This window comes from Leptonotus elevatus, chromosome 6 (genome assembly GCF_054856555.1).
Source record: "Leptonotus elevatus isolate MCC_2025b chromosome 6, RoL_Lele_1.0, whole genome shotgun sequence".
NCBI lineage: Eukaryota > Metazoa > Chordata > Actinopteri > Syngnathiformes > Syngnathidae > Leptonotus > Leptonotus elevatus.
Genome location: NC_141244.1, coordinates 25,447,372 through 25,459,965, shown reverse-complemented (window position 1 = coordinate 25,459,965; position 12,594 = coordinate 25,447,372). Strand labels below are relative to the sequence as shown.

General features: G+C 40.4%; 1 protein-coding gene across 6 annotated transcripts in view; it reads right to left on the bottom strand.

Annotated features, from left to right (window-relative positions):
• grik5 (glutamate receptor, ionotropic, kainate 5) overlaps positions 1-12,594 on the bottom strand; it is a 142,832-nt gene that overhangs the window by 36,761 nt on the left and 93,477 nt on the right. For all 6 annotated transcript variants that reach the window (XM_086077693.1, XM_086077688.1, XM_086077692.1 and 3 more), the window contains 2 exons: positions 7,610-7,707; positions 5,781-5,946 (listed from right to left, as the gene is read on the bottom strand). In XM_086077693.1, the coding sequence (XP_085933819.1) occupies positions 5,781-5,946; positions 7,610-7,707 (264 nt within the window). The remainder of the gene's footprint in view (positions 1-5,780; positions 5,947-7,609; positions 7,708-12,594) is intronic.

Here is a 12,594-nt window from a genome sequence, read left to right as displayed (position 1 = left end):
TCTTGAAGGATTTATTTGAGCTCAGGTACGAGTGTTCGTTGTTTTATTTTGTTTTTGTGTAGGTTTAACCGTAGGCATCTGGGGTCGCCGTGGCAACGGCACAAATGCCAGGTGCAGGTAAGGTCGTACCTTGAGGTGAAGAAAAAAAAGACTAATTTAATGCGGCACATATTACCGAACTCTTGAGTTTTACATTTATTAAAAAAATAATAATAATCAAGTGTCTTGTAAATACAGGGCGCTTATGTTAATTTTTTAAAACAAAATGTATTATTAAAAATCAAAAGCCCTGTAATATTTGTTACATTCACTTAGCCTCATAAAATGTATGAATTTATTTGTATTCATCATGTATGATTAAGTAAAAACATGTACATTTGACATTACACATTTTTAATCCAATGATTAATTAATTAATTAATTAATATTTAATCAGCCATAAATACAAATTAAAAAAAATATGATGAAAAAGAATCACATTATTAAATTAATGTATTTTACATATTTTGTGCTAAGTTTTCCCAACCACTGTAAGTCAGTAATATAATTTGTTTTTCGCAGAGAATAAAGAATATATGTCTGTGAGTATTGCTACATTGTCCGTGTACGTGTTGACGAAACGTCTGCGCTCAAATATCTGTTCCTGACAACTGTCACTGCTATTTGCTTGTTTTGTGTGTTAGCATTAAGCTAGCATAAGGCATATTTGTGTGGTCGGGAATGGCAGAAAACAGCAGGTCTGTTATTTGCCCAATTGTGCATTATTTGCAAAATTTGAGCTTACTACCACCATAAAGCACTTGAATCTCAAATCTTTGCTTGCAAATCAAAGCTAAATATCGTCCGAACGATGCGGTTCGGATCTCCCTATCTCAAGGCACCGCTGTGCTAGGAAATGCATAATGTGCACGGAAGTCCCCGCAGAGATTCAAACCCAGATCTCCTCGCGGCAAGGCGGAGGCGGTAACCTCGACATCGCCCGTGCTGCTTTGCGTCATGTAAAAGATTTCTGTGATATATCGCGTACAAGTCCGTTGGAGCGCAGCGGGCGTAAAATGAGCCGTTCACTTGAATATCGTCAGTACAGTGAACAGAGGTTATATGATGGCAGCAGTTCCCATTTCCATTATTTCCAATGTAAGAAAAAAAAAATACTGTAGTTAATCTTGGAGGCCTTTAGGCCGACTGCAATTCGCTGTTTGTGTCACAGCTCAATTACGCTTTTTCGTTCCTCCGAGCAGCGCCGCGATTATTATTTTTGAAAGGCGAATTGGAAAATGAAAGGCGAGCATGAGAACGGAGCAGAAAGACAGAAATTTGTGCACTCCAGCCGATTCCCTCTCTTCACACGAACTTCTTGGTTTGGGTAATGAGCATAACCGGTGGCAGTGGAGACTCACTTGACACCGCCGCGCGTGGAGTGAGCCTCGACCGGAAAGTCGACTCTGCCGTCGCCTAATTGTAATGCTGTAGTAAAGCAGCCCATAGCTATGTAAATAAGTGGCAGGGGAGGGGTTCGGCGGCGTCATCGTGCATCTGGATGGAGGTAGCGGATAGAGCCCTTCAGCGGGAGAAAGCCTCTGTAAGCAGAGGGGTAATCACTGAAGCAGGCCAAAACTTTAATTAGTTTGAGCAAGGAGGGGAGAAAAATCAATGCACTTTACAGCTTGCTCGCTTCCTCCACCCTGCTTGTGTCACATATTTTTCTCTGCTGTCTTTCTCCCTCCTGTTCTTTTTCGCATTCAACACCTCCTCGCCCTCTCGCCGTCCTCCACATCATCCATCCAGTGACGACTGCTTAATGGGATTAGTCTCACGGTAGCGCGTCGTTAGCCGGCCGCGGCCAGAGAAAAAGATGCGTCGGAAATGACCCGAAAATTCCAGACGGCTCTCGCTCACGTTTGACGGAGCGGGCGGGGATTAATTCCTGTCTGTGGCAAGGCGTGTTAAAAAGAAGGAGCACAATGGCTCAAATGACTGTAATGGGTACTGGGGTGGCTGAGACGAATGATGAGATGATAACCATAGAACAAAAAAAAAATTCATGGGTATCAGTGATGGCAAAGAGGGGAAATGTCAAAACGGAAAAAAAGATGTCATGGTAAAACAGGAAATGAGAATGTGATGATGACCATAGAACAAGAAATAGCAAAAAATTGCAATGACAACCTTAGAACAGAAAAATGTGATAAAAAACAGAGCAAGAAATGGCAAAGAAAATGAAAAATTTTACGACAACGATAATAAAGGAAATAGCAATAAAAATAAATACATTTTAAAAAATTTGATGGTAACCATAGAACAGGAAATGGTGGGGAAAAGGTGAAATCTGATTCTAACCATAGAATATGAAATGGGGAAAAGGAAAAAATAATTATAAGTAGTGTTGTTCCATCACCGGTATCGGAAGAGGTCTAGATACTGCATTAAAACAGTAACAAGTAACGTGCCGATACCATTATTTCCGACACTAACACAGGACTGCCGATGCAGCATCTTGTGTCTTGCTGACATGTGATGTGTTCACTGCATGCCGAGCCAAGGTATGCTATTGGTCCTTCAATGCTCTGATCCAATGACAGGGCGGCTTTTTCATGTTGGGTATCGGAATCGCGGGCCAAAAAACGGTATCGGAACAACACTAATAATAAGGATAATTTGATGACAACCATAGAACAGGAAATGGTGTATGGTAAAAAGTGATAACCATAGAACAGGAAATAGCTAAAAAACAAACACAAAAACAAACAAGAAGATTTGATGACAAACGGGCAAAAATAAAATAAAATTGAATATGTGATGCTAACCAGGGTACATGAAATGTCGAATGGTAAAAAGGTGACGAAAACCATAAAATAAGAAAATTTGGAAGGAAATGGCAAAAAAAGAAAATGTTATGATAACTGTGGAACAGGAAATAGAAAGAGAAAAGTTGGAATTACAACCATAGAACAATAAATTGCCCCATAAATAATCATATGCTGCTAACCATACAGGAAACGGGCACTATTGATGGCTCCAGGAAGAAAGCGTGACGACTACCAATCAACAGAAAAGTTCAAATGACAAGCCGTCATCGCAATGTCAGCTTTGATCTAATTTGAAGACACTCCCTGTCGTTTGTCGGCGCGAGGACGATTAATGTCCGTCGCCGGCGTAAATAACAGCCTCCTGCCAAAAAAGGAGCCCCGCCCACTCTAGCTCAAATGACTCAAATGTCAGCTCAACAAACGGCCAAAGACACTCTCATTCAAAGTGACACCCCGCAGTGGACATAAACAACACAAACACACACACACACCAACAAAATGGATGACGGCCATCTAACCACACCCCCGAATGCTTCTCAGCCAATCACAGTGCACGTGTCGACAAACAACCCAACCACATTCACATTCAAAATTATGGACAATTTAGAGGCTGCAATAAACCTAACATGCTACGTGAAACCCATGCGAACATCTGGGATTCAAACCCAGAACATGTGACTGCAAGGCAAACGTAGCAACCATTAGTTCACCGTCCCACCCAATGTCTATTTTTCATTCTCTACAATGCTCGTCCTAATTAGGGCCAACTGGAGCCTGACCACAACAGGATTAAGACAACTGGTTGTCTGGATCACACACACACACACACACACACACACACACACACGCACACGCACGCACGCACGCAAAGTGAGCAACGGACCGAGCAAACAACCAACCGAATAGTGCAGCACGCAGCAGGACAATGAAAGGCGCGAGCGAGCGTCAGACTCACGGACGCCCACGCCGCGCTTGCGCGAGTGTGGAACAAGCTGGCTGAATGGCAGTTAGCACCTTTCCCGCAGCCATGGCAACTGGCGCCATGGCGATAAGATAGCGCAGCCAAGTGGGTCACCGTCTTCCAGTGTGATAACCTTGTGGAGAAAAAAAAAAAAAGACACATTTGAGAAAAAGGGATGGAAATTGCAAAGTGTGTTCAAAAAGTGCCATCGGGATACAAAGAGAGAAAAAAACACATCGGCGATATGTCGCCACAGCTTTGAAGGAGGGAAAGACCGAGCAGCGAGAAATTCTTTCGGAAGCCAATGAAGCGCCGGGTCCATAAGGAATCGGAAAAAGCCCCGAGGAGGCCTCGTGGCCCCGTCGATTCAATGATCGGCTCTGAGTGACGCTTTTGTTTGCGCCCTTCCACAGGCCTCACCAGACTTCCGTGGGGGCCGCAGCACCCGCACCACAGCGTTGCACCCTTCATCCTTTAATTCATCCGCCTCCCAATAAGCCGCTGCATAATCAATCAATGCGCTCTTTCAAAAAAAAAGAATATATAATGAACTCCCTGATGCTGTCTTGAGACCCACGTCATTTTTTCCTTTCACAAAAACTGCAACGCATTCCAACATATTTTTTATTATTAGATGAGCGCAGCCTGACAAGCCTCCCAGGAGGATGTGCGCGCGAGTATAATAAATAAAAGAAGAAAAAAAAAAAGCCTGCAGCGTGAGCACAACTTTATGATCGCTGTCCAAACTGTGAAAAGCAGTCAAAAACACACACGCCAGTTTTAAAAATCAATCACACGCTGCACTGACAACAAAACTGTACGACAGTACGGCGGCCAAAGTTTTGCCTGCTCGCCTTTTAAAAGACACAATGTATTTTTTTTTTTCCCCTTACAGGAAATAATCCATTCCAAGGACGCGGTCGCCATTATAAACCCGACGAGACAGCTGATGTTTTAAGTAACATTTTAACATTGTGAATTAATAATGTTGCTAGCTTCAACAAAAAAAGCAGTGCTAGCAATATTAAGCTAGCATTAACGCGGTAAATAAGTAAATATTAATGTTAGCTTAGCTTTGTGACCAGATATCTTGTTTTTTTTGGGACAGTCCAAGTCCAAGTTTTGAGCCTTGGGTCCCAAGTCCAACAGATGTTGCCAACCTCATTGTTTTGTCCCGATGTTATGAATTCCAGTTTTTTGCAACGTGTGTTGTAGCGGCACTTTTCTTTTCTTGCTACGTAAACAGGGCATGAAGGTTTCCAACGCGTACCAACCGTCGTCGATCTTCTCACTTCAGCACCGACAACCTACAAGCAGGACGAACTAACGGAGCGCAAATACTCAAATATTCTTAATACATTTACATTAAACCAAGTAACAAAAATGAAACGCCAAATGTAGGTCAAGTAGTACACAAAAATTATTCAAATGGAACACAAAAAGATAAACATTATTCACATTTGAAGAAACCTAACATGTATGTGTCAATCTCAGAATTGTCATAGCAAGATAAACAGGGTTAGGGGAATCCGGTCTACAGGTGCTTCTACTCAAACTGACAGGTAAAACCAGCTCGTCTCCACCTGTTGTGTAAAAACACCTGTGGCTAAAGCCAAACTGGGAATTTAACTGTTAAATTCCTTCTTATTTTTTTTTTGACATTCACGTTTTCAGATGACATTCACGTTTTCAGTCTCATTCTCAACCGCATCGACCCGCTTAGCAGGCGCGTTATCATCATACCGGAACGAAAACAACTTCCTGCTTTTGTGTCAAAAGAATCATGGGAAATGTAGTCCTACTTTCTTATTACTGTGGTTGCCGGTGTTGGTCAACGTAAGCCGAGCTTGCCGGACCGAGAAAATAGGTTCGGATATGGGGAGTGCGTTGACTTGTTTAACACTGCTGAACAGTCAACCAAGATAGCATTTAGCTTTAGCTTGAGTAATAACACAGCACAACAAGATTGACATGATTGGGAGTTATCTATTGGCTATAAGTGTACTCACATTCGGCCTTGGCACAGACCAGGCTGGCCGAGGGGTAGCTGAAGGAGCGCAGGATGGCCCCGATGGCCAGGCTCAGGTCCTCGTTGCTGGGGTACAAGGTGACGGAGGCAAAGCGCAGGTACGGCAGGCGGGGCGTCTCCTCTGGACCGATCTTCACATGCGGGATCTGTAAGTAGGAGGAGCTTACAGTAACTGATGTCAACAATGAAGACCCGTTCAAGAGTCTTACAATGAAAAGAGAGATATTGGACTCGCAGATGAAATTTTGGGTTGACCCTGAAATGCACACGAACCTTAACAGGCTAACTTAACTTTTGCCCAACTATTGAGTGTTTTGGTCCCTTTGGCAACAACTTTTTTTTTTTATAACAAGTAGCTGAACAGTAAAACTCACAACAATTGTTCAAACCATGTTTCGACCAATGTTCCTGGTTCAATTGAAACGGTCCTCTTGATCATGACATCATGAGACCAAACTGACACCTGGTTGGTCCAAACCGAGTGATAATGTTTCAAACACCTCAATCGGAATAAACGAGAAAATAATTTTGTACAGATTCACAAAAGTTAAATATTCCTTTTGCTAACACAATTAGAAGTCATTTTTCCTCATGTCAATGAAATGATATCAGGCTGCACTCAATTTAAACACATCATATATTGAAAGGGAGCAATAGCAATGCAAACGCCAACAGTGTACAAATAGTAAACAAATCCCATATTTCCGAATGAACAAATGTAACATCTCACAAAGTACATAAATCATGCCCAAAGATGTATGTTGTAAAATGAACCGAGTCATCAATTTCTGTAGGCGTAAAGAGCAGGATTGAAGAGGCTTTGGCATTAAATAATCTTCAGCAAAAAGCAGGATGAGCTGAAACCACTGACCTGAATATATAACAGGATAGCCGATAGTCCATACACGCCCGTGCAAGCCGTTGAAGTCACACGGCGGCCATCTTGCTCATCCCATCTCGTGAGCAGACTACTGTATAAACTACACGGTATACGTACGGATGAGACATATAAGGTTTCTTTTATCGCTCCGTTCCTCAGATCCCAATATTAGATTTGGCAGAGGCGTCTTTTGTTGCATTACAGCTATAATTCTTTTTAAAGTTTCCTCCTGTAAACATCATTAAGCATATAATTTATATACGTATTTAAGGCAAGTTGTAAAATGTCTGAAGTACTCTTGTTTGTGTTTAACACATTTTAAACATCATAAATCCTGCTGTTTCCACTATGTACTGTCTCAAATGTTCTCCAATTTCGATACTGTAAATGTATAGGATCGTATGCCGAGAAACGTTTCTTGGGAGGAGCAATATGGCGGCCTGAAGGCTTCATCCAGTCATATATTCAGATCAGTGGCTGAAACACTGAACTTCCTGTTTTCAATCTTCTTCTTAAGTCAAATTTACAGTGTGAAACTAAATGGTGTTCTGTCATCTAGTGGTCGACAGTGGAATTACACCCAAGCTAAATAGGGAAGTAGAACAAAATAGTCATGAACTGTATATATATATTTTTTTTTTTATTGAAATGGGATTCATTCACTGTGATTGGCTGGCAACCAGTTCAGGGTGTACCCCGCCTACTGCCCGAAGCCAGCTGGGATAGGCTCCAGCAACCCCCGCAACCCTTGTGAGGACAAGCGGTACAGAAAATGGATGGATGGATGGATGGATTCATTCAAAAGTTTAAAGAAGTTCACCTGTAAAGGCTAAAATGCATTTTACGCTCATTCTGAAATTTCACCCCAAAGGCAAATTTTCCCAACTTTTCGTGAGTAGTGTAAAACTTGACGTGACAAACTCACTTACCTCTTTCTCGCCGCATATGTGACTGACAGTGGAGCCGGAGGCGGGGCTGGACGCAGGGCCGATCACCGAAACGACACCTTTGGGTAGAATCTGGCACACTGGGGGGGGGGGGGGGGGGGGAATACAAATACAAATAAAATAAACAGTATAGGATTCATACGCAGATGGTGCATTCAAGCGGAGTTTGGGTTTTTGAGTTCATCCCCTTGATCCCATTGCAGCAGTGAAATGCGACTGGCTGTAATCTGATTTCCTTGAGAGGATGATCGCCCCCGAGGACAACAGCAGCCAGCCAAAGTGTTGCCTGCTGTTGCTGCTGCTCCTTGAATTGATTTGCACTGTTATAACTAACAACACAAGAAAATACACTGACTGAGCACACCAGTAATGAGATCCAACACAAGAGCGGTATCACGAAGCCTGTTTTACAGAGAGGTATCTAATTAACAATGGAACTATTAGTGTTTTCATTCATTTGGATACACGGGAGAAGCAACATTAGAAAAACCTCTCAGTAGGAAGGAGCCAAAGTGGAACAATTCATTTCTCATCTCCTCAAATAGTAGCCCTCCCTTTAATACAGTAAATGTGTGGGCTCAATACATTCATCCTTTGTAATATGGTGTTTCATAAAATGTATTTAGACAATGTATCATATTACCATAAAAATGGATTTCTACGGATAAATGCCTTCCTCCTAATAAGCCCTCATTTAGCTTGCAAGCTTAGCCTTTAGAAGGGCAAACTATCTGATGGAAACCTCTTAATATGGTAAAGCTGAGTGGAGATCAAAACGCATCAAATTTCCTCAAATAATGCTTTCAATAGACTTTTTACCTTAGTTAATATCATATTTTATAGTCATTCACTCGTGGAAAATTATTTTTATGTCTGCAATACTATTATGTCAATGGGTTTGTGCAAAATAAATGCCTTTCTCTTAATAAATGCCCTTTACCTTATTTAGACTTAAGATATTACCACCTGCCAGAATAGTGACACGAGTGTGAAATAAAAAAAAGCATGAATTTGCCTCAAATAATGCTTTTTATCTTTCCTATTTTGTAGTATGGTATATAGTTTCAAAGTAACATTTACGCATGGATAATTATTTTTTTAATATACAGTACTTTAAAAAAGTCATATACACAAACTGAATACCTCCCTCTTAATCAACACCTTTACCTATTTTTTGCTTTATGAGAGTAGTAAGTCAACACCTGTCAGAATGATGCTGCTGAAAGTAAAATGTGTCAGATATCAGATGTCACGTCGCAGAATACAGCATAATAGATTAAGTGCCTCCACCCAAATAGATTCCATGCCATAATTATTTGTTTTTCTTTTTCCAAAATGCTTTTTTTTTTTCATTAGGAAAACGTTTTTGTACAAAAACAAATAAACACCTTACCTCCACAAGGCAAATTTTAAATAAACTTCATTGGCCTCTAGCTTGAGCAAGGCATTCATTTGTATGAAGATATCCCAGTGCATGCATTTTGTTATAAAAATGCAAATGTCTCACTTCCGATAAACACCTTACCACTAATAAAAGGCTGAAACTTTCTACTGTTAAATAAATCAAATCTCTTGGAACTCATGGAACAAAAGACACATCTATTTGGCAAAGGTGTTTATTTGTATTAAGTGGATGTTACGGCACATGCATTTTTATTATTAAAAAATTTGTGAAAATAAATGCCTACCTCAAGATAAACAATGCACCCCTTACACACTTTTGGTACTCCTGGTAGTTGTGTCAATAAACTCTACTGGCCACTGATGAAAAAATGAGATGCAGATGATGCACGTGTATTTTTATTAGCAGAAAATGATTTTGTACAAATAAAGGCCTCATCCCTGATAAATGCCCGTCCTCTCCGCCAAGAAAACAATCATTAGAAAAACTAATTTAGGTATTTACTTGTCTGATGATGACCCACCACAATTTCTGAAATAAATTTGCATAATGAAATATTTCCCTGCTAATAAAAGCCTAACCCTTAAGAGAGCTCTTACTCTTTGCAATTGAATCAACTTCCTTGCATTCAAGATAAGAACCTGACATGTCTGGCGTTAAATGAAGACTTTAATGCCTCCCTCCGTTTTCCCAGCATGCCAAGTGGAAGAATTGGCGGTGAAAAAAGCGTATCGAGCAGCATGCGCCTATCGATCAACGGCAGTACCGCTCTCGCTCACACGTCCGCCTGACAAACACAATTAAAAGAAACACCCCCATGCGGAGAAAGGGCAACATCTGCCGCTGTCCTCAACAAGCAGATGTTGGCCACACAACGCAATTCGGCATCCGCGTTACAGTTGAAAATATGCTTTGCTATCCAAAACAGATTGTCTTCTTATTTGGAGATCACTCTCTGACCTGCGTCGCCTAACCTCGGGCGGACACAGGGAATCGAGAGCAAAACAACAACAACAACAACAACAAAAAAAATCAATCGCAGACAAATTGTCCTGTCCCGGCTTCTTGAGAATACGAGTCAGGAAGGAAGGAGGGAAAAAAACAAAAATAAGCTCTCCGGCTTCTCAGAGACACGAATAGTGCACACGCTTGAATTTGATCACTGAGACGAACCTGTGGGTCAACAAGCGCTCTTATCTCATGAGGCGAGACAAAGAACGCTGTAAGGGGAGTCAAAAGAGCGAGGGGGAAAGTTTAAGTCAAGCTTACAAACAGGATTGTTTCTCCACATGAATGGCTCGCTGACAATTCTGTGGCTTTTTCTACAAAATGTCAATGGATTTTAAATACCCTACTACTAGAATTACATTTAACTTTTTAGTACAATTTTACTAGACATGTTCAAATGTTCAATCTGTGCATACGTTTACACTGACTTATTTATTTTTGATCACTTGGTCATACTACACACTATTGTATTTTAACTCATTCACTCGCAGCCATTTTCACTGAAGCAAGCCCCTTCGCTCCCGGCTGTTTTACTGGATTTTGACTGATTTTGCAAGGCCCACAGAATATTGTGTTCTGTTGCTATAAAAAAAAAACATGGAAAGGAAGATTAGAGTCTCTTCTTTCATCGGGAAAAAAAAAAGTATATTTCTATCTGTTTCCAGTTTGCAGCAATTAGCATTAGAATACAGCTAAGTTTCATCATTATTCACAAATCTGTTTAAAGCGTGCGGGGAAACAGCTTTTTGCAACGTGGCCCTGGTTGATCTCGTACACTCTGCTGCCACCTGCTGGCCGTTTTTGTAATAACTACCATTGTTTCATGCATTCTCTTCAGTTCAGCTCTAACATAAAAAAAACATAAATAAAAAAAAACATCTTTGAGAGCATGGTAATATTTAAAATAGAACGCATTTATACATTTTTGGGAGCAAATGAGTTCATGTTGGTCATAGGCATTGGCCAATTACCGGTTTGACGGTTTACCATGGCTTTGAAAAGTTAACATTTCATGAACCGCTAATACTGGCTGCCGCTGGTAAATGTTGGGAGACTTCTAAGCAGGGCGCAATATTGAATAATATATTTGAATAAACCTCTTTGAATTTAATTATCTCCAATGAACTTGTATTTTCTCCTTGTCGGCGAGCACAGAAGAGAGGGGTGAGCAGTTACACAGAGAAGAGGAGGAGGGAGGGAGCAAGACGAAAGACACGTTGAAAACATGGCCACCTTTTTGCTCTGTTTATCAATGTGCATTTTGCTGAAAACAAAAACAAAAACAAAAACAGGTCGGTTCTAAAAATAGTTCACCAGCGACGCGACACTGTGACTTGCTAAGAAGAATTACAACAGGAAAAAAATATAAATATAAAATTATATATTTAAACTTTCTTCTGTACCAAATATATACAGTGCCCCCTTCGTTAAAATACCTGCAATAAATGAATTCAGCAAAGTAGTTAGATTTATGTTTTATTTATTATTATTCAAACCTTCATAAATTGTATAAAATAGGTACATTACTATAAATAAAAAAAATGCACACAAAAAAATCGGCGAAATAGCAAAGCCGCCAAAAGTGAACCTGGTTATAGCGAAGGAACAGCCTATTTTTAAATATTTATTTTAAAAATCAAATAGATTGTGTTGCATAGAAAATATGTTTTTATTTACCCAAATATTTAAAAAAAACGGTCATTTTAGAGCTGAAATTTTAATAGCGTGACACGGTGATATTTTTGCTCACGGTTATCACGTCAGAATCTCATATGGTTTAAAAGTTTATTTTACTTTTACTTCATTTCTTGCCATAATGTGATCATCCACGTCTGAAAAATAAACAAACAGTTAAACTAATATCACAATAACACTGTTGGTTTGTTTCCATGTTGAACTAGAATGTAAAGATTCACATTGAAAGGTGGAGAAAAAAAAAAGAATGTGAAGCCACAGCTAATGACTTCTTCAAGAGCTTATCGCGCTCAGGAGTCGGCCAGCCAAGAGTGCAATCAATGTGATGAGTTTGGAGGTGGAGGTTAAATGTGCGCTGACCTAAAAAAAAAAAAATACACACCAGCTTTAAGTTTGCTATTCTCGAGAAGCGTTGCCCGATTTGAACCATGTCACGCACAAAAGAGCTCTCGGGCGAGCACTTAAAAATGTTTATCTTGCAAGAAGCTGCGAAGGGTTAACAAGAGTATCTTTTAAAAACCTCGGCGTTCTTCAGTTGGTGATAAGACAGATTGTCTGTAAAAAAAAAAAAAAAAAAAGGAAACTACTTGCTCCTCTCTCTCTCGGCATGGCCGTCCTGTAAAGACAACTTGAATAGCACGGCGCAAAATGGTGATTGATTGATTTTGCCAGCAACAACTTCAATGCAATGCGTCCAGACTCTGGAGTAGCAAAGCAATCGCAAACAATGACATCAATTTGACCAGCAACGCCACAGTTTGGAAGAGGATTTGTTGGTTGTGGCCTGAGAGTTCTTTTCTCCATATACGTTCCTTCCAGACTTTGCAACTTTAATCTCATCTGTTCACATAATAGCTTTGCC